Source organism: Triticum dicoccoides, chromosome 3A (assembly GCF_002162155.2).
Source record: "Triticum dicoccoides isolate Atlit2015 ecotype Zavitan chromosome 3A, WEW_v2.0, whole genome shotgun sequence".
Classification (NCBI taxonomy): domain Eukaryota; kingdom Viridiplantae; phylum Streptophyta; class Magnoliopsida; order Poales; family Poaceae; genus Triticum; species Triticum dicoccoides.
Genome location: NC_041384.1, coordinates 645,616,951 through 645,639,587, shown reverse-complemented (window position 1 = coordinate 645,639,587; position 22,637 = coordinate 645,616,951). Strand labels below are relative to the sequence as shown.

Below are 22,637 nucleotides of genomic sequence, written 5' to 3'. Positions count from 1 at the left end.
GAATGTTCATGATATTCCAAAACAAGAGATGTTTTTATCATATAATCCAAAGGAACTGGATACCTTGTATAGCACAGAAAGAGTTTGAGCAGTTGGATTTTTTATCTCACCTATGTGTCAAAGTAGTCCAGCTACCTGATATTTATATTTCTCTAACTACTGCCAAATCTAAGTGTAAGGCCATTCTCCCACGTAGGGCATAATTATCCCTGATGAAACCATTGTACATGTAGTAGGCAGGAGCAAGATGTTAGTTCTAGGTTGCAGACTTCCCATAGATAGATTCAGTAGCATACTTTAAGAAGGTACTAACTTGCAAGCCCTATTCTATGAGAGAAGCGAATAAGAAAACAGTAAGTAAACTATACTGTGTGACTTTTATGTTTTAACAAACAACAATAATTCAAGAAAAGATGTGTTGAGCTTCCAGAAAGAAAATATTCATGCATTTGTAAAGGTTCATGATTGAATGAGCTTTCATCCGAAGTGAACAGTATTTGGTTAACTCTGGACAAAGAATAAATCAAGAAAAGATGTATTGGATTTCCATAAAGAACATATTCATGCATTTATATAGTACAAAAGAGAACCTCCACTGCAATTGCAAATTCTAGCGAGCCTATCCATGCCATGTTATCCCATTTTTAGAAGAATAAACACCATTTAGAACCCCATAAATTCCATGACAGAATCTCAAAGGCAAAGGAAAAGGTTTACTTGTCTGAAGATAATACGTTCAGAGTTTGTTCTCAAGAAACTGAACTATGACCCATACAAACTCACACAGATGACTGCATGAGTTGGAATATTTGGATCTATATAAACACTTGGTGTGGGTAAGGTGCGCTACTAATTAGGCTACTATACTTGTTATTTCTTTTTGGCAATGTTGGTATAGCATGTCATAGCAGTGTTACTGAACTTATTTTAGCGACAAGACAAGCAGTACAGACGAGTGACAGGTCCATGTTGCTGGTTAAAAATATAAGACACGGCAACCAGTGCACATTCAAAAACCAGAGCAAGTGTATGGGTTTCATAGATATTAACAGGTTGCATAAACAGAGAAGCAACAGTTTTATAGGGTAGAAGACTGATCACAGAGACACGAAAAGTGGTTCAAACTAAGGGGTATCAGTCACTTAATTATAGCAAGTATTTTCCCTAACATGGGAATCTGCTAAGAGTATAGATTAACCCTGAAGCAAATCGATGGTTAACTTAACTAAAGCTAGCTCCTATTTTTATGAACTAAATATCAAGTAAAAAGTAGCAGTCACTCATAAATTATTTGACTAAGATTTCTTCATGGGATCCCCTAGTCAAGGGTTGTACCTGATGTTGATGGGGATTGAATTTGGTTTGTGCATCTCCGTGTATTTTTTTCCTCACCGGCATCGATCTAGACAGCGGGTGGCGATAGTCTCAATCATGGTTGTTAAAGTATGTATTATAGGATGTATACGGTGTACGTATAAACTGTATACATGTGTGGGCGTGTGCGTGTTGTAATCAGGTAGTTAGGATATGTTTGGGTTGATCTCTATCCTTTGTATAGATTATGACTTGGAGATCAATCCTACAACAACCTAACTACCTAAACCCTGTAATCTCTTGTGCCTATAAATAACACGCAACGCGTCCCTACTAAGGCATACGCTTAACCCATCTTTACATGGTATCAGAGCCTCTCCTCTACGCACATCTCTTGCGCCGCCAAAACTCCTCGTGCCGCCATGTCTTCCTCAAGCTCCACCGCAGCCTCTCCATCCGTGCTGATCCCCATCGTTGAGAAACTCCATCACTCCAACTTCAACATCTGACGTGCGCAGGCCCTGGCCACGATCCGTGGTGCTGAGCTGGTCTCCTACCTCGATCCAGAGAGGGAGGAACTGGTGCCCAAGCTGTCAGACAAAGACGGCAAGGTCACCGACGTGCTGAACCCGGCATATGAGATCGACAGGGCTCGAGACTCTCAGGTTCTGAGTTTTCTTTTCAATTCCATCTCACCCCCTGTGATGGTTCAGATTGCAACTTGCACCACGGCGTCAGCAGCATGGACTACAATCACGGAGATCTTTATCTCCCAGACGCAGGCGGCCATCGTCAATACGAGGATGTCCCTCTCCACCACCAAGAAGGGAAACTCCACCATCGCTGAGTACCTTGGCCGCATGAAGGCCCTCAGTGATGAGATGGCTGCCATCGGCAAGCCGCTCACAGACGATGATATGGTGTCGTATATCCTTGCTGGCTTGGATTTCGACTACATGTCATTCGTCTCCTCCATCTGCGCCAGGACCGTCCCCATCAAGCCCAACGAGCTCTACGCGCAACTCATCAGCTTCGAGAGCCGCCTCGCCATGTTTGAGGGTGGCAACTCGTCGTCCCACTCATCCGCGAATGCTGCCTCCCGTGGCGGTCGCGGTGGCTTCCCTCGCGGCGGAGGCCGCGGCAGGAACGGAGGCGGCCGTGGTCACAGCGGTGGCCGTGGCAACGGAGGCAACGGCGGCCGCGGGAACGGCCACGGTGGGTGTGGCCAAGGAGGCGGGGGACGAGATGAGCTCCCTGAAGTGTTCTGCCAGATCTGCAAGAAGCCGAACCACACGGCCATAGAGTGCTACCGGCGCTTCGACATCGCATTCACCAAGGAGAAGAGTGCGAGCGTCGTGTCCAACTCCTCCTACGGCGTCGACACCAATTGGTACGTTGACACAGGCGCTACAGATCACATCACCGGAGAGCTCGACAAGCTCACCATGAGGGAGAGATACAACGGCCATGATCAAGTGAACATGCCCAACGGAGCAGGTATGAAAATTACTCATATTGGTCAAGCATATGTTCGTACTCCGACCTGTAATCTTCATCTAAAAGATGTCCTTTACTCACCTAAAGCCACAAAAAAATCTTGTTTCTGCTCATCGTCTGTCTCAAGACAATAATGTGTTTCTTGAAACTCACCCTCGTTTCTTCTTCATTAAGGACAAGGCAACGAGGAGCACCCTCCTCCACGGCAGGTGTAGAGCCGGCCTCTACCCCCTATCATCAGCTTCTTTAGGCCCGGGCAGGCATGCTTTTGGTGCCACCAAGATCTCTCCGTCAAGGTGGCACGATCGACTAGGTCATCCGTCTTTGAAAATCGTCCATCATGTTCTTAGCAAGAACAAAATTCCTTTTTCTGTTCATGAGTTGAATAAAGAGGGGGTGTGTGATGCATGCCAACAAGGCAAAAGTCACCAACTTCCCTACCCGCATTCTAGTAGTTTTTCGAATGCTCCTTTAGAGCTTATTTACTCTGATGTATGGGGACCTGCCCGTGATTCTATCAATAAAAAGATCTATTATGTGAGCTTTATTGATGATTTCAGTAAATTTACGTGGATATTTCTTCTTAAGCATAGGTCAGAGGTCTTCAAAGTGTTTCATGAATTTCAAGCACTTGTAGAAAGACTCTTTGATCGCAAAATCATCACCATGCAAACCGACTGGGGTGGTGAGTATGAGAGGTTAAATTCCTTTTTTCGCCAAGTTGGCATCACACACCATGTTTCCTGCCCACATGCTCATCAGCAAAACGGCTCCGCCGAAAGAAAGCATCGTCACATTGTCGAGGTTGGCCTCTCACTGCTAGCTCATGCGTCTATGCCCCTCAAATTTTGGGATGAGGCATTCCTCGCTGCCACGTACTTGATCAATCGCACACCAAGTAAGGTGATCAATCTTGAAACTCCACTAGAAAAATTATTTCATGAAACACCAAATATCATGCTCTTCGTACGTTTGGGTGCGCATGTTGGCCTAACCTTCGTCCTTTCAATGCTCGCAAGCTTGAATTCCGCTCCAAGCAATGCGTTTTCCTTGGCTACAGTAACCTTCACAAAGGTTTCAAGTGTCTAGACATAACTACTGGACGTGTTTATATTTCTCGGGACGTTGTGTTCGATGAAACGGTGTTTACCTTTGCCAAGTTAAACCCTAATGCCGGTACACCTATCAGATCTGAAGTCCTTCTCCTCTCTGAAAATTCCTCCTCCTTACCTCTTGATCATGGGGACGAACATATAGCTAATGATCACTTGGGTAATTCTCATGAAAATTCTGCTATAAATTTTGGAGGAAATTCGGTTGTGCACTATGATTTTATGCAGCAGCAAAGGACAAGCGCGGAGCACGAGGAGGATTCAGGTGCCGCACCAGGAGCTGACAGCGGCGATCCCGGTGCGGATCCGCCCTCGCTTGTCGCGCCAGGCAGTGGCAGCGCACCCGCCTCGGGGTCAGGCAGGCCACCAGCGGCCGACCACGCGTCCCCCCGCGGCCCCGCGGGTGAGACCATGACAAGCCAAGGCGGGCCCAGCAGCGCAGGTGGGCCAACCGCACTCACGCGCCAGGAGAGGCACCTCTCCGCCTCGTCTGGTGGGCCTTGCCAAGTGGCCCAATGAGCAACTGGCTCCGCTCCGAGGAAATCCGCCTCGGATCAGGTGCCGCTGGATCATCTGCAGCGCCAGATCCCGCTGGATCGTCTGTCGCGCTGGATCCCGCCGGATCTTCTGTGCAGCGGCCCTCTGCTACAGATTCTGTGCCACTGAGAACCAGATCACAGCATGGAGTTTTGAAGCCCAAGGTTCGGACGGATAGCACGGTCAGGTACAGTAATGTTCGTTTTGGTGGCCTAGCTGTCACAGGTGAGCCAGGAAACTTGGTTGAGGCTTTTGAGGATAAAACCTGGAAAAATGCTATGGATGAAGAATATAATGCTCTTATTAGAAACAAAACTTGGCATTTGGTTCCTCCAGCAAAAGGCAGAAACATAATTGATTGTAAATGGGTTTACAGAGTCAGAAGAAAGTCCAGTGGAGAAATAGACAGATACAAGGCTAGATTAGTAGCAAAGGGTTTTAAACAGCGGTACGGTATTGACTATGAGGGACTTGTTCTTTCTGTTGCAGTATCAAATGGTTGGAGTTTTCGTCAATTGGATGTGCAGAATGCGTTTCTTCATGGCGTTCTAGAGGAGGAAGTCTGCATGAAACAACCACCTAGGTATGAGGTAAAAGACAAATATCATTATGTGTGCAAACTTGACAAGGCATTATATGGTCTGAAACAAGCACCTAGAGCATGGTATTCTAGGTTAAGTGATAAACTTCAAAGGCTTGGCTTTCGACCTTCAAAGGCTGATACATCACTTTTCTTCTATAAGAAGGGAAAAATAATCTTCTTTATGTTGGTATATGTTGATGATATTATTGTGGCCAGCTCATCACAAGATGCGGTCAGTGCATTGTTGGAAGATCTCAAGAGAGACTTTGCACTTAAAGACCTTGGCGATTTGCACTACTTCTTGGGAATAGAAGTGAAAAAGGTAACTGATGGGATAGTCTTAAGTCAGGAAAAATATGTGTCTGATATATTAAAAAGGTCAGGTATGATGAGTTGTAAAGTTTCAAACATGCCACTCTCAACCACTGAGAAACTTTCCAAGGAAGAAGGGGAGCCCTTGCGAACCAAAGCAGCCACAAACTATAGAAGTGTGGTAGGTGCCTTACAGTACTTGACACTTACAAGGCCTGACATATGTTTTCCTGTCAACAAGGTGTGTCAGTTCTTGCATGCCCCTACTCTTCAGCATTGGACTGCAGTGAACAGAATTTTGAGATATCTCAAAGGTACTATGAGTACTGGATTAAAATTCACAAGGTCAAGCTCAAATGTGGTAAGTGCCTTTTCAGATGCAGATTGGGCAGGTTGTCCTGATGATAGAAGGTCAACTGGTGGTTTTGTTGTTTTCTTTGGATCAAACCTCATATCTTGGAGCGCACGAAAACAAGCCACTGTGTCTAGATCCAGCACTGAGGCTGAATACAAAGCTCTAGCAAATGGCACGGCTGAGTTGATATGGGTTCAAAGTCTGCTTGCTGAACTAGGTGTAAATCAACTAGGTGTAAATCATTCCTCTGTTGCACGATTATGGTGTGACAATATTGGTGCTACTTATCTGTCAGCAAATCCAGTGTTCCATGCAAGAACAAAACACATTGAAGTAGACTATCATTTTGTTCGTGAGAGAGTAGCCAAGAAGCTATTGGACATTCGTTTTATTCCTACTAATGATCAGGTTGCAGATGGTTTTACTAAAGCCTTGTCATGGCGCAAGTTGGAAGAATTCAAGAACAATTTCAACTTGTTAAAGTTGTGATTGAGGGGGCGTGTTAAAGTATGTATTATAGGATGTATACGGTGTACATATAAACCGTATATATGTGTTGGCATGTGCGTGTTGTAATCAGGTAGTTAGGATATGTTTAGGTTGATCTCTATCCTTTGTATAGATTATGACTTGGAGATCAATCCTACAACAACCTAACTACCTAAACCCTGTAATCTCTTGTGCCTATAAATAACACGCAACGCGTCCCTGCTAAGGCATACGCTTAACCCATCTTTACAATGGCGTGCCAGCCCTAGGTGCCCGTGGCAAAGAAGACGCCTGCGAGATTGCCGGAGATGCTCTGCTCCTGCCGGAGGCGCCAGTGGAGTCGAGGAATGCCTTCATCTGCGCCGCCATCATGCCGAACCGCGTCAAGAAGCTGAACTGAATGCCAGCTTGCTTGCCGTGATAACGGTGTCGCCACCTTTGTTCCTTTGGGGCTGAAATTATTGTCGAAGGTCTTCCCGTGTAGCTTTTTGACTTTCCAACAACAACCTGTAGTGATATATGATCAAAAGCAAAATTAAATTATTAGCCAAAGATAGCAGAGTGATAGTGCTTTAGGCTTTAACATTTTCATGAACATTGGGTAAGTATGCTTGTAACCCAAAAAGGGATCAAAGTGAAAGTGTGAAACACTTCTTCATATACTTATGAATTGTAAGAATGTGGTCAGCATTCACTAAACTCACTTAGGTTGTTCTGGACAATATTTTATCCTTCCTTCCCTAACCGAAAATTCAGCTAATGAAGGGAAGAAAGAAAATCAGTACTGAAAGACTGAAACTTCCAATCCATTTCCTACATCAAATCGGAGAAATAAACCGGACTGTCAACTATAACAATCAGTGAAATAGGAATTTTCTGTTGTTCCTCTTGCAAGACAACATAAGGACATTCAAGTTTAGTAATTTGCGTAGCTAAACAGGAAAGCACGTGATGTCCATCTGGTATCTTCCTGATAGAAAGCTTAATAACCCTCTGTCCGACAGACGAACAAAACTTAAAACCCCCGTGGGCAAAAGAAATCATAAAGTATCAATAAATGGACAAATCACATTGTTCTTATGATCCTGATGAATACGACAAGATCCACAGCCATAATCCACATCTAAAAACATATCAAATAAGTTAATACAGGGTAACAAGTGCAGCAGCATGTTTAAAATGCTTAACAATAGTTAATTGTCTAAAATAATCAAATACTATGTAGTAATGAAACAACATATAGAAGTTCCATTTACCAACAGAAGGAACTAATGCTAAATTCGTAAAAGACAATTTATGCAACTCTGGCATTCCACTGAGCATGTAATTAGGATCATCTTGCCAAAGTGAGTCAACTGCTACGATCGCATGATCAACTCATTCACTTGTCAGTCAATTCTAAGCAAAAGAGCTTAAATCGTACTCATTTGGCATCTGAATTAACATCAGGCAAACCAACATCTCAGGTAATAATTCATGAATAGACTAATCCTAAATGATATCATCTGATTAAGCCGGCAACCTTACAACAATCAGATAGCAACAACTCACAAAAGAGTTAAGAGGAATTTCCACCCTACCTTGATGAGATTGGTGTAGGAGTCAAATCCGTTGTCGGCGTCCTGGCCGGTCTCAGCCGGCAGCAACTGCAGGTTTCGGCCGCTGTAGTGGAGGAAGAGGGAGTCCAGATCAAGTGACCTCCCTAGAATTATTTAAGCAAAGACCTTTGAGCAGGTAAATACAGACGAACTGCAGCGCATCGATACATGAGAACTACACATTTGCATAATCTGCAAGGCAGCCATGCTAGCATATCTACGAAGCATGGAACACAATATGTGAAATCAAAACTCTTTCTACTGCGCCCTTTCTTCTGTTCTTCCACAGGTAAGCGAATAACCACCACTCATTTCAATTTTCCCAATATTCTAGTAGGAAACTATTCATAGTTCATGGAGAATTTTTTTTAAAATTAAGTAAAGCCAACTCTGTATAATAAACTATGAATTAAAGACATGTATACCAGTGGGAGATAGAAACGATCGCAATCGCTTGTTCTGTTATCAGGCACTGGACCTGCTACTGCTGATTGTTGGAAGACCAGTTGGCCAAGTTGCCAAAATAAAATTCCAAGATGCCCAATCAACACGAGAGAGGCTGAGCAAGGACACAGTGTGCTCACCAAAGCCTTGATGGAGCTCCCATATTTGCCCTGGTTCTGCAAACAACAACAATAAAGTTCCGAATCACAGCTCTGTGATTGCATTTGCGATATGATTCATAAGGAACAACACCTCCTTTGTCTGCTCACTGCAACACGCATCAATAACACACTACTCCACTATTCGTACAACTGAACTACAGAGTTGCAGAAATTTGAGCATAAATTTCACACCCAACTGAACTGAACTGGACTGAACATGTGTGGTATAATGCGTATGAATCAACAAACCAATTCGGCTTTTCCTTGTCCTTTCTGTAGAACACGATGGGGACATTTGATGAAGTTGGAAAGCAGAGTTCAGAGTTCATACTGTAGGTTTAGTATAACATATCAAGATGCAAATACAATCACATCAATCGCACAGATAATATGAGTACGATATTTCCTTATGAATAGGAAAATTAAATTACTATGAGTTGTTCAAGCAAATTTTCACTATGGGCAAAACAATGTGCAGGGCAAAATAATGTGCAAGCAAAATAGAGTTACGTGAACATACCATGAAGGCTACAAGTGTAAGGATAGGATATGTTGTTTACCTTGGCTATGACGGAGGCTAGGTGACTTTGCTGTTGACCAGCGCGTTCTCCGCCATGCGCTGGTCCAGGCCGAGCGCCAGCAGCGTCTCCAGCTGCATCAGAGGCGGGGCCGTCTCCCCATCGACCATCTCCCTTGCTCCTGCGGCCCAACCTGCCGTGGCGGTCCGGGCGTGGTAGGACGGCGGGGGAGTGCTGGTCGGGACGGCGGCGGCGCCCTCCTGCAGGAGGCGTTCTTGGGCGTGCCCGGCTGGAGTGTTAATCTCAGATCATTAACATTTTGTCTGCTTTACAACATGAAGTGGTATCTAACTTTCAAGGCAAAACTTACTTGGGAAGGCCTTATCCATGCAACTAACCTGCGAATATACCTGCATAGTAGCATAAGCGCATTGATTAGTACAATAGAATTGGTGTTGTAATTTTCTTAATTCTTGCAACCTCATGAATTCGAACAAACATGTACAGAGTAGAAGATGATATATGATCATAGCACAACTTCCATAAGATCAGAAGAAAAAGGAGAGCATGAGAACATGAGATGAACCGAGCGGGTGCTCCAGGAGTTCTTGGCCATCGATATATCTCTTCCTGCGAAGATTGTTTTTATTATAAAGAACAACACCACAAAATTCATTATGCATTAAAAAGTGTAAAAGGTGGGGGAGATTAATTGACAGTAAAACGTATACATATACAGTCGTATCAATCTGTAGAGGAGAGAAAGGAGGAAGGTGCCTGACAGCGTGAAGTAGATTCCCAACAGTAAATAAGTGTATTTTCTCATGTAAACTCTAATCAGTATTACTGATACTTAAATCAAATTTGGAGGTCCTGTGCAGGCACATACCAGTACCACACACATGCTTTCGGTACGGGTCTGCTGTGACATGCAGGCATTTTTCAGCCAGTTCATCGCAAAACATTGAGAGGACGGAGGAGAAGGCATCCGTGACAGCGAGAGAGGATTGAGGCGAGGACGCAGGGACTGACCTCACGGGTTGATGGACGGCGACACGAAAGCCGGAGGGAGCCGACTGTGTCTGCGCTCACGCTCCTGCCAACAACGACGGCGCCGTGGACCAGCTCTGCCGCTCGAGCTCCTCCTGGGTCGACCTGGGAGGGAAAGAGAGCACGGGACGGCCGCACTCGATGCCGTCTTCTGAGATGAAGAGGAAGAGGCGCTGAGGCGGTTGTACGCTGAGGTGGGAGGAGAGGCCGCGACGACCACGCGCGGGAGCAGCAGAGGCGGCGGCGACCATGCGCAGGAGCAGCAGAGGCGGCCGCTGCGGGATCGGGGAAGGGGGGAGAAAATTTGGGGCGTGAGCGCGGCGGCGGCGGCAACCCTTGCCGATGTGAATGAAAAACGAGAGAGATTGGAGAGGAAAGGAGAGGTTGCGTGTGACTGGAGAGAAGGGGTGGAGTTCAAGGCGTTTTCACGTTCTCTCTCTTTCTTCCAGATGAAGCGACGACTTGACCGACGCGCCTAGCAACCAATCTCGCGCTGCGTTCGGTTTTTCCTCTCTTCTTTTCATTGTGTTCCTCTGCCGACATGGCATGCGCGAGCGAGCCCTTTTGATGCACACGTTAAGAATAGGACTATCGCAGAAATAGAAATTTTATAGGAAATGAGATGACATGTATCTCAAATCCTATGAGTAGGAATAGGAAACGAGATGTCATTTGGTTGACACTAAAGGAATTTTTTCATTGAGTCTAGGCTAATTTTTATTTTCCTATGAAATGTAAAGAATAGGAACCAATCCTATGTAGGAGTAGGAATCTATTCCTATGAACCAAAGAGCTTTAAATAAAAAAAATCCTATAAGAATCATATCCTCTAGAATTCCTATGAAATTCCTCCAAACCAAAGGAGGCCTAATGCTTCTCGATTCTTGTGGCCATTCCCCTTCCTGCTAGTTGGACAAGGAGATGAAAAGTGGTGGGATATGGCTAGACATTGGAGACACATCGTGGCCTTTTGCTTCCAAATCCAGGGAAGTTATTTATTGAGCATATGCGTATCAAGCTTATTATCTCCGATGACGAGTGTTTGTGAAATGTGAGTTCCTCAAAGATCATATGTATTCTAAAGAGTAAATTACACTAAAGCTACTAAAAGTATTTCAAGTGTGTTAAATAGGTCCTAAAAATTGGAAATCGTTCATACACTTTGTAGACCTCTAAACTACGCTTCTCGCTAGCGATCAACTTGAGCGGATCAGTGCCCCGCGCCTCCTCCGCTGGGCCCCATGGGTAGCATCTCCATCAACGACGACACCAGCGCGGACGCCGTGGTGGAGGACGCCGGGCTCGATGGCATGGGCCTCACGGCGTCGGCACACCCCACGAAGCTCATGGTGAACATCGCAGCGGCAGCAACGACGACGACGAAGAAGAAGATGCGGTTACGGTGGGCGTCCATGGCTTCCAAGAAGCAAAGGACGTGCCCTGAGATCTCGATCCTCTGAAAACTCTACGGACTTACGGAGCACGCATGCACGCAGGTGTCTCCCGGAATCGCCTGGTTCTGGGTGTGGAGATTGCAGTCTGGTGCTGGTGCTAGTCCACCACTTGTGTGAGTCGTCTGATGTGTGTATATATGGGGGAGTAAAGTCTGAAAAAAACCTTGAACTCGTACGCCCTATCGAAATTGAACCCTCACCTTCTAATCCCTGAAATCGGCACCCCATACTTGTCGATCCCGGTTAATATCGACCTTCAACCTGTTTGGCACACCGGGAAAAAGGCAATCCCAACTAGGTTCACCTGCTACTCTCACCGACAATACTAGGTCCGCATGTCATATCCATCCCTCTCCTCTACCTCGTCCTCCCTGTCGTTCTCTCCTTTGTTGAAACGTCTGCGATAAGAAAAAGATGCGAGATGGCCAGCCAGAATTGAAGGGGCAGGGAGAGGTCTGGGAGCTTTGATCGTACTAGACACCGGAGGTGGTTGCCGTCGTGTGTGGCGTCGCCTCATTGGCGCTGTGGAGCGCCTAGGCCGCCGGCCCGCGCTCAACTTCCTAGGCTTTGTCATGGTCTGCCCCAAGATCCTAACTACTGAACTGAAGCATGGTCGATCGATTGGTCAAACTTGAAGATGCACGTACGCAAGTGTAGAGAAAGCACCTGATGGATCATTGAGGCTAGCTAGCTTTCCACATGCAGCAAACTACTATCCTGGATGCTTGGTTGATCTGGGCTTCTGGAGTAGCACAACTCGGCGGAACACTCACGCCCCGCGGGGACACTCTGCCTAGCCTGGACGCGTGCGTACGGTACGGACGGTGATGTCCATGTGGATCTCGTGTTTCCCGTGCTCCATCCACCATCGTCGTTAGCATGTCGGGCTAGCTACTGCGACGACACCAGCCACACTCGCTCGATCAAGCACCACCGCCATTGTTGTCGTCTTCCTCATTTCCTCTCCGTGAAGCTGCGCTCTGCAAGCTCTCGTGCGCTCATTCAGCTAGGTAAAGATGTTTCCCAGGGCTGCACGCCACTGGCCGGCCGGCAAGCCCCTCGTCTGCCGTCGCACAACCACTCCCGGAGCTGCACACGGCACCAACATCACCGAGCTGCCACGTCGTTTCATTGTGTGTGCGTGCGTCATGCAGATGCAGATTGATGGATCTGACTGTAGCTCCACCAAGTTAGTGAGAGAAGAGGATGATCCCGGTGGGGATTGCGTTTTCCTAGTGCACCAAACTAGTCTAGAATTTTGCAAGGTTAGGGTTGACTGGGATTGATGAGTACGGGGTACTGATTTCAGGGATTAAAAGGTAAGGGTCTGATTTGGACGGGAACTATGAGCTCGAGGTTTTATTCAGACTTTTCCCTATATGGGGAGAAGAATCTGGTGGGGTGCAGTTGGCCGGTACACCGTGTCCGTGTGCCCCGTTCTTGGCAGCCAACAAGGTTGGAAATTCTCGTGCTGGACTGGAAGGCTGACCGTCCCTTCTGCTGCGGCGCGTGGAAGAAACGGTCAACAAGGCTTGGACGGACGGACGGACGGTGCGTGCCGGTGCCCGACTCTGCTGTGCTCGTGCTGGAACAGAGGAAATGGACATGACAGCAAGGGATCTGGTGTGGGAGGCGCACCGGCGCCGGCCACCTTTTGGTTCTTCTTTGAAACCTGAAGCTCGTGTGGGTGCCGCCGTGCTGTTCGGAAGTCCGAGGAATGAACTCGCGGAGCAGCCGGAGCTCGGACGGGTTGACAAGCCAGCGCCGCGCTCACCGGCCGTGCGCGCAGACCTTTATTTCGTTCCTTCTCCGTGCAAAATTAGTCGTACATGGCATGCAACCACGCGGGTGTGTTTGGCGGTGTTCCACACGACATGTGGATGTGGCGCCACGCAAGCACGCAGCGCCTGAAGTCTTGTCTTGAGTCTTGACCTTCGAATCGTGCTTCACACCACACATATACGGTGCGAAATTCCATGGCAGGAGTAAACACACGCGTTGTTTAGACGTCACAGGTCCATCAAATATACTCACTCTGTTTCTAAATATAAGTCTTTTTAGAGATTCCACTGTGGACTACATACGAAGCAAAATAAATAAATCTACAATCTAAAATATGTCTATATAGTACATTCGTATTTAGGGGGTGTTTGTTTTCAGGGACTTTTTGTGTAGGGACTAGAAAAAGTCCCTCTTAGAGACTTTTTTATCAAATGGGAGGGACTTTTTAGGAACTAAACTAGACATTTGGGACTAAATGAAAAAGACTCTCAAGAAGAGTCTTTTGGAGACTTTTCCAACAATGCACCTTCATGCACCCATTGGTTCGCCATCTCATGGTGTTGTTTGATTGTTATTTTTCTATATATTAGAGGCAACATGGTCATTTAATAATCTCTAGGAAGGGACTAGGGATTTTTTAGTCTCTGAAAACAAAAAGGGAGAGACTTTTTAGGAACTAGGGACTTTTTAGTTGGGACTAGAAAAAGTCCTAGGACTAGAGAACCAAACACCACCTTAGTTTATAGTGAAATCACTAAAAAGACTTATATTTTAGAACGGAGGGAGTACGTCATAGCTCGCAAGTCATTTTTTAATATTAAAAACCAGGGGACTCTCCTCGGCTCCATATAAATATGAAACTACATACAAAAGCCCGGCCGAACCAACCTACAAATATAAAAAGTCTGAAACAAAAGTTATGCCTATAGACTATGGTTGGATGGTTAGGAGGGGTTCAAGTCCTAGACCTGTTGCTTGCATGGGAGGGGAGATGTTCTCATCAACTACGATGACGGCGTCGTCTGTGCTGACTTAATCTAGGAATTCACACATAGACTACGGTATCCAAAAAGGCCACCAGTTTGGTATTTCCCGACTTCTCCATTCATGAGCGATGACTACCAGGTCATCAGTAATGAGTAGTGAGACCATCAGTGAAGCTAAAGCCACCGGAGATCAGTTATGACACCAGCTAGAGAGCAGTAGGGAAAACTTTCTTACAGACGGATAACTATTAGTGTTGAAACTAACTTTGTTATAGTCCGGGTCCAAATAACAACCAGCTAGAGAGCAGTAGGGAAAACTTTCTTACAGACGGATAACTATTAGTGTTGAAACTAAACTTTGTTATAGTTCGGGTCCAAATAACAGCACATACCAAAGAGATCATGGAAGTTATTTTTGCAAGATCATTCAACCAATGTAATCTCAAGCATCGTACTCCCTCCGCACACACACAAAAGTGACATTTGGGGAATGTCTCGAGTCGTGGCCATCGATATCGTTTTAAATATTCAACTTCGAAATCATATGCATGAATAAACCTTGAGAAGTGTTTTTTTAGCATTGTACTCCCTCCATACCTAGATATTCCAGTCTCAACACGTGTTATGACGCCAACCAAAGAGCATTAGGGAAAACTTTCTTACAGACGGATAACTAACAATGTTGTAGTTCAGGTCCAAATAACAACGCACATACCAAAGAGATCCTTAAAGTTCTTTTCCTCTTGTGCAACATCATTCAACCGATGTAATCTAAAGCATCATACTCCCTCCACACATAAAAAGTGACATTTGGGAAGTGTCACAAGTCTTTGACCATCAATATCATTTCAAATATTCAACTTAAAATCATATGCATGAATAAGCCTTGAGAAGTGTTCTTTTTAGCATTGTAGTATTATAATTTTGTAATTTTTGTTGTTTATATGTGTATGTTGCAATGGAACAAGTGATCAAAAATATATTTAAAGACCACATACGGAAATGTCACTTCTTCATGTGGCGAAGGGAATGCTGTCCACCAGTAGATGCAGCATTGTTGTACAGAATTTATTGATGTATACTATACAGCCTGTGCCCAGGCAAACTCGTTATACAGTACATATAAGCAATGTGACATTCTACAAGAGCACATAGTTAGAGGGCTTTTCAGATTTGTAACTTGTCATAACTTCCATCCGCAAGCAATAGTGCGTATCAGGGTATCATTTGATCTGCTTGTCTAGAAATTCATCGATTTTCTGGCAATTGCATGGAGCGAGAAAAGTCCTGCTAGCAACGAAAAACATTTCCACTCAAATAAACAAACCAAACCAGGTATGGACGCATGGTAAAAACAAGAGCAATCTACAACAGTGACAATTGCGGTTCAAATCGCCATCGCCACACAAACTTCTTTCCTATTACTAGTAAGGATAGCATAACAGCTTGGCATAAATCCTATATATAAAAATCCTTGGCGCACACGCCTTCAATACAGGAACAGAACTAGTCTGAGTCTGAGTTGCCAGTATCTGATTGTCGAACGCTTCGCTTGCTGGCAGCAGCTTGCTTGGAAGGATTTGCAGGCCCCTCTCCGTCGAGGAAGATCACTTGAGCTTTGGCAATGCGTTCCTCCAGATCCTCAGTGCTGAAGTCATCTTTACCACCCAGCTCATCAAATCCAACCTGGTAGTAGCAGAATAATAGTTACACACGCCTGATGACATTTTTGATTTTTCACACAGCTGAAGAACAAACTGTTAAGAGCAGTCTTACCACATAATCCTCAACCTTGGCATTCTTCACTAGGGCAAGAGTTGGGAGCACAACAACCCTTAGTTTTTCGGTCAGAAAGGGAGCCTTTTCAGCATGGACTTTGATAAACCGTGTTTCTACATGCTGTTTAGCGAGAATCGACATGTGTTTGTCCATAACCTGCAACCCAATAGAGGAGAGATGTAAGAAAATACTTTTGGACAATGCAAATTTCAGCTAAATAACACTGCTATCATCAGCGCCACATGACAAAAACAACATAAAGGCACTAAATAGGAACAAATACTTGCAGCACCGTCACAGCGTTCTTCTGAGTCACAATGGCACACTTAGATGTGCATTCAAGAAGAAGAAGAAATGGTTCAAGCTTATGTTCAAAAATTGACATGAACCAAAATTCTCAAACAATCTACATGACAACGTCTCACATATATTTTTCTTTCAAAAATTCTCGAAATTTAATCCAACCTTCATTGCCATATCCTTGATCTCTAGTGTTCAAACCAGCCACTTGTTTTGTTCAAAATTCTTGAACTAAAATTATAAAAAAGAAACCAACAAAAGTGAACTTTGTCCAAACCCTATTTTAAAAAATCGTAAAAAAAAAAACCTAAAAATTTCACCAAGCTGTATCTTGGCACCTCCAGCACTCTTCATGTTGCGAGATGATCAAGTTAAGTTCAACTTTCCAGCATAGCATCCCACCAATAGCTGCTTCTAGAAGGAAAATTCTTCAAGGACTCAAATAATTCTGAGATGAAGTCAGGGCTGAGTTTTGACTTCTAAACACAAGCACAAGTGGACACGCTCTGGATATGCACAAAGCCAAGAGTGAATCATTGCAAATCCCTCCCAAATCCCCCTAAATCTCTCTCTGGAGACAGAGCTGTTACTGATCCATTGATATTTTGAAGCAATTATCAATTGGCCACCCCCAAAAAATATTACTCAGCTCATAAGTTTTTTAAGCCTCCCTGGTTAACATAGGAGATTCATCCAGAATGCAAACCTCTTTTCACAGTCCTGAAAAGGGCAATTTTCAACAGCAAGATGCATTCAACACTCAACATAAAATGACTCAAGCACATGTGTTAGTCCTGCCTGACTTTACAAAACAATTTATAGTAGATGCAGAGACATGTGCTTATGGTATTCGTGCAGTCTCATGCATGGTGGCAGGCATATCTCTTTTTTCAGCAAAACAATTGTTCCTAGGGCATCTGCTCTCTCCACTTGTTATAAAGAGGCAATGGCCATCATTGAAGCATTAACAAAAATGGAAACACTATTTTGCTACTTCTTCCTTGATCACCAGAACAGTTCAACAGAGTCGCAAGTACATCCAAGAGCAGAAACTGAGAGAGGGCATTCTACACAAGCTATTGGTCAAATTACTGGGCTATAATTATACCATTAAATATAAAATAAATGCAACAAAACAGAGTAACCAGCACTCTCTCTAGAGTTCAGCACAAATTGCACTCTATTTGCTAGTACTGCAAAAGCAGCTTGGATTGCTGAAGTGGTTGCTAGCTACAACCAGGATCTGAGATGCAAAGATCTGATCACCAGCTGACCACTACCTTCCCAATTATACTTTCAAGCAAGGATGCTCACATATAAAACAGAGCCACAGTGCACTCAGAAACAAATTAATCTCTGCACTACATAATTTAGAGTTGTGTGGGCATTCAGGCTGTAGAGCTACATACCAAAGGATTAGGCTCCTTTTCCGTTGGTCTTGTATGAAACAAGACATTCTTGATTTCATCAAACAATGTCCCACTTGTCAAATCGATAAACAAGAGCACTCTAAGTACCCTGGACTACTACAACCTCTCCATGTTCCAGACTTTGCTTGGTACCATGTTAGTCTGGACTTTGTTGAGGGGTTGCTTGGTATATGGACTTTGTTGAGGGTTGGTAGTGTATTTTCAACTCTCTGCTTAGTTCTTGTGCCAAATCCCAAAAGGACATCTAAATCTAAACGTGAATAGAACTAGTACGTAATGGCACTTGCAGGTCCACTTAATAGATAAAATTCGTCCAACAAGTATGGACTTCACCTCTAGGACAGCAGCCCTCACGCATTTTCGCAAACACAAGGATGTTGGACTCCATAAATAATAATCAGACACCAAGCATTTGAGAGTGGGCCGGCCAAACAATTATTCAAGTTCCATTTAACTCATAAATGGCAAGTAACTTAAGTTGGAACTTGGAAGGAGTGAGAAGTGCTAAGTTGGCGAGTCAACAAATTGATAATAGGAAATTAAAGGGCATGGCTTGTGCAGTACAAATGGAGCAGCCGACATTCGTACTGCAGATCCCACAGCAATTTCAGGGGTTGGGTAAAGAACCAGGTCGAAACAAAAGCATTAGCCCAGCTCAAGATATCCTGATCTACGAAATGCACAGCAATATCATTGCCAATCGAAGATGATTTACCACGAGATCCACATCTAAACAATCCGATCTAAACATGTACTGTACAGGAATGAATGAAATGAAAAGAAGTTAGCCAGGAAAGGAGCGCACCTTGCACGGCCAGTTGTCGCGGTAGAAGTGGCACACCATGCGCTCGCTGGCCTTGGCGGTGGAGAAGAACTCTTTCTCGGGGACCTCCGTATACTCGCCGTGCCCCAGGGCGCGCCACTTGGCCCGGCGCTCGGCCGCGCGGCGCATCTGCAGCATCCGGCGCTCGCGGAGCGCCTCGATGTCGTCCGGGTCGAGCCGCTCGAGCGCGGCGATCTGCTCATCTAGCTTGTCCTCGACCGCCTTCGCGGCCGACAGGACCTGCTTCTCCAAGATCTGCGATCGTTGGGGCACGCCGCAGCAAGTCAGAGAAAAGGAGATGAGGAAGCAGGCGGAGTGCGACAGGCCGGAGATTGTTTACCTGGCCGATGACGCCGTCCATGGCGGCAGCGGCGGGAGGACGGAGACGGAGACGGAGATCGGGGAGAGGGGAAAGAGAGGGAGCACGGCGTGGAGTGAAGAGGGGAACTGGGTGGAGTTTTGCTTCCGCAGTTCGGCTGATTGAAAAACCTGAACGAACCACATTAACTTTAGGAGTTCAATATCAATTATGTTAATATTATATTTAATATTTACATACATATCAAGTGACATTGATGATATTTTTTATTATCAAATTCTCACACACTCTCTCCCTTCCTTTTCCTCACTCTCTCTTCCGCTCTCCCTCTCTTTAACACACACACATATCCATTTTATTGGGTACGGGATCATAATACATCTATTTCACATGCACACGCGCTAGTGCATAACAATATGAATATGTGTATTATATTTGTCACAACAACTTATATTTCCTCGAGCCGTGTCGCTGCAGAGCCGAGCTCCCGCCCGACCACCTCGCCGGCATAGAAGGGGAATGGGTGACGCCCTGCCCCCCATGGCCTCACTCCTCGACGCCCTCTCCGAGATCCACTTCTCCTTCTCGCTCGCTCGATTCCGTCGATCTGGACGAAATCAGACGCCACGGCCACCATGACCGACCCCGTCTACACAGCCACTGCTCTCCCTGTAGGCTAGGAGCTTGTCGAGGAGCTCTGAACTCCTCCGCTACTTCGTCTACGCCAATGAGATCAAGTCCAGCACCCCCGCATCGACGTCGCTGCCGTCTTCCTCAACCTTCGGCCACCGTAACATTGTCGTTCGATCCGCGCCGCCCCGAGCTCCCCTGTCTTCCCCTAGGGCGCTATTGACACCGCCGTGATCTCCTCTTGACTTTTCCCTGTTTCCCCTCTTGTTTGCTCTCGTTAGGTATTTCGCCATGGCCGAGAACCGCCGTCCGCCATGGCCATTGCAGGGGTAGCCACCGAGCTCCTCGGATTGACACCGTGGCACATGCCCGCTCCTATGCGCGCTCATGCCCGAGCCTGCTGCTCTTCTTCCGCGCCCGCGGGGCCACTCCCTCTCCATGCCCACGCTTGTGCCACACCGCGTCGATCACGTCCGCCACTGCCGTCGGCTCGTCGCAACCACCGCACCACTGTGACCCGCACGACGCACACCCTGGCCACGCGCCACACTCTCGCTAGCTGCGCTCGCCCCGTCTGCTGCCTCCTATCCCTTCGCTCGCCCCGCAGTCGCGCCCCTGCCTCGCGCCCCTCCAGTCACAGCCATCTTCTGTCGGCCGCCCCCTCAGCCACGCCGGCCGCTTGCCTCGCCTGCTGCGTGCTGCTTCCTGCTGCTATGCGCTGCATGATACGTCTCCAACGTATCTATAATTTATGAAGTATTCATGCTATTATATTATCAACCTTGGATGTTTTATATGCATTTATATGCTAATTTATATGATTTTTGGGACTAGCCTATTAACCTAGTGCCCAGTGTCAGTTTCTGTTTTTTCCTTGTTTTTGAGTTTTACAGAAAAGGAATATCAAACAGAGTCCAATTGACGTGCCAATTTTTGATGATTTTTTATGGACCAAAAGAAGACCCTCGGAGTAAAAGAGTTGGGTCAGGAGAGTCCTGGGGCGTCCACGAGGGTGGGGGGCGCGCCCACCCCCCGGGCGTGTGGTCCTGCCTCGTGGACGCCTCGGGCACCTCCTTGACGTGAGACCGACGCCAAAAATTCCTATAAATACAGAAACCTCGGAAAATTAACCTAGATCAGGAGTTCCGCCGCCAGAAACCTCCGTAGCCACCGAAAACCAATCTAGGCCCTCTCTAGCACCCTGCCGGAGGGGGCCGTCATCACCGGAGGGCATGGAGGAGGATCCCGGAGGGGCCATCATCACCATGAAGGCCAAGGACCAGAGGGAGAACCTCTCCCTATCTAGGGGGAGGCCATGGAGGAGGAGGCACAAGGGGGAGAACCTCTCGTCCTCTCTCTCGGTGGCACCGGAGTGCCATCGGGAGGGGAATCATCGCCACGGTGATCGTCTTCATCAACATCACCATCATCATCATCACCCTCATCTCTTTTACACGGTCCACTCTCCCGCACCCCGCTGTAATCCCTACTTGAACATGGTGCTTTATGCCACATATTATGATCCAATGATGTGTTGCCATCCTATGATGTTTTGAGTAGATATCTTTTGTCTTTGGGTTAATTGATAATCTAGATTGGTATGAGTTGTATGTTTTACGTTGATACTGTCCTATGATGCCCTCCATGTCGCGCAAGCATGAGGGGTTCCCGCTGTAGGGTGTTGCAATACGTTCATGATTCGCTTATAGTGGGTTGGTGAGTGACTGGAACACAAACCCGAGTAAGGGGGTTGTTGCGTATGGGAATAAAGAGGACTTGATGCTTTAATGCTATGGTTGGGTTTTACCTTAATGATCTTTAGTAGTTGCGGATGCTTGCTAGAGTTCCAATCATAAGTGCATATGATCCAAGTAGAGAAAGTATGTTAGCTTATGCCTCTCCCTCATATGAAACTGCAATAGTGATTACCGGTCTTGTTAACGATTGCCTAGGACAATTCCGCATACCGATCCACCATTATTACACACTCGCTATTTATAATATTTAGTAATATATTCTAACTTTATGATAACAACACCTACTTTTATATTTTATATCTCCGATATCATACAAAGTTATCCTCTTCATACCCACAACATAGTTTTATTTCTCGTTGCTAGTTGGAAGCAAACGTTCGGTGTACGTAGAGTCGTATCAGTGGCAGATAGGGCTTGAGAGAATATTGATCTTACCTTTAGCTCCTTGTGGGTTCGACACTCCATACTTATCACTTCCACCTTTGGAAATTGCTATGATGATTCCTTGCACTTGGGGATTATCACTGCTCTATCGCTGGTACGCTGCTGCGCCATGTCCTCGACACTGCCGTGGACAAACATGGCGGAGGGATTGTCAATGGAGTACGAGGAGGAGGTGGCGGATAAGGTGTGGAGAGGCAGGAGGTCTGGGGTGGCGTCAGCCTGCTGTGGTGGAGGTGTTTATGCGAGAAGGAGCCGGAGCGGAAGGAGAGGTCACAATTGGAAAGAATCGCAAAAGAAATCATAACCTGGAGATCTCATTCCAAAAAATGCTAATATCGATGGAGAGGTGATTTCCTTCTATAGGTGGAAAACATAGGAAATATTGGTTGTTATTAAGGAAAGGTAAAAATTTAGGAAAGTTAGGATTTTTGAACTAATTTCTATGCAAATGGGGTTTTATTGTTTGGTAACATGATATCAGTACCTGCCCGTTTGTGACGTGTCTGATTAGGAAAGTTTGCAAATGTTAAGAAACTATTTATTGGGAGGAAAGTTTGTGACGTGTCTGTTATTTGTTTCCTAAAAGAAATTTCACTAATGAGAGAAATCGATTGATTTAGATAAGTTAGGAAAGTTAGATTAAAATATATTATTTGTTTCCTGAAAAATCTGTTATTTGTTTCCTAAGACAAATTGAAACAATAGAAGGAATCGATTGATTTGCATAATTTAAGGAAGTTAGATCCGTGATTTGTTATACGTTAGGAAAGTTCTGGTTGTAATAAAGAGTGGAGAGAAAAATAAACCGATGGACCAGGGTGGGAGGGGGTGGGAGGAGAGACGAAAAAACCCAGCGAAAATAAACCATCGAGACTATTCACCAACTGCTCCATTAGGAGTAGAGATGCTACTCCGGGCCCTTTGTCAGGCTTACTTGAATCTCAAGAAAATTGAAATGGTTTT

At 45.6% G+C, this 22,637-nt stretch overlaps 2 protein-coding genes and 1 pseudogene across 19 annotated transcripts; 1 reads left to right on the top strand and 2 right to left on the bottom strand.

Annotated features, from left to right (window-relative positions):
* The first annotated feature begins 2,213 nt into the window (after positions 1–2,213).
* Positions 2,214–2,352, top strand: LOC119273846 (annotated as a pseudogene).
* Positions 2,353–6,166: 3,814 nt separating this feature from the next.
* On the bottom strand, positions 6,167–10,417 carry LOC119269884. Of its 18 annotated transcripts, none has more exons than XR_005133811.1 (7): positions 9,953–10,403; positions 9,420–9,550; positions 9,291–9,330; positions 8,963–9,209; positions 8,382–8,417; positions 7,780–7,901; positions 6,167–6,706 (listed from the first exon to the last, which is right to left on the bottom strand). XR_005133811.1 is itself a non-coding variant. In XM_037551808.1 (7 exons), the coding sequence occupies exons 2-7, from the start codon at positions 9,534–9,536 to the stop codon at positions 6,952–6,954; spliced, it is 666 nt and encodes a 221-aa protein (XP_037407705.1). In that variant the 5' UTR covers positions 9,537–9,550; positions 9,953–10,416; the 3' UTR covers positions 6,723–6,951. The 18 variants fall into 18 exon arrangements, 7 of the variants coding, with proteins under 7 accessions (XP_037407703.1, XP_037407709.1, XP_037407704.1 ...); XR_005133815.1 differs by having other exon boundaries at positions 8,963–9,180; XR_005133812.1 differs by having other exon boundaries at positions 9,507–9,550; positions 9,953–10,396.
* A 5,041-nt stretch (positions 10,418–15,458) lies between these two features.
* LOC119269883 (thioredoxin domain-containing protein 9 homolog) lies at positions 15,459–19,008 on the bottom strand. The gene is made up of 4 exons (XM_037551804.1): positions 18,865–19,008; positions 18,507–18,779; positions 15,969–16,127; positions 15,459–15,878 (listed from the first exon to the last, which is right to left on the bottom strand). Exons 1-4 carry the CDS (start codon positions 18,883–18,885, stop codon positions 15,699–15,701), a joined length of 633 nt encoding a protein of 210 aa, XP_037407701.1. The 5' UTR covers positions 18,886–19,008; the 3' UTR covers positions 15,459–15,698.
* Between the last annotated feature and the right edge of the window lie 3,629 nt (positions 19,009–22,637).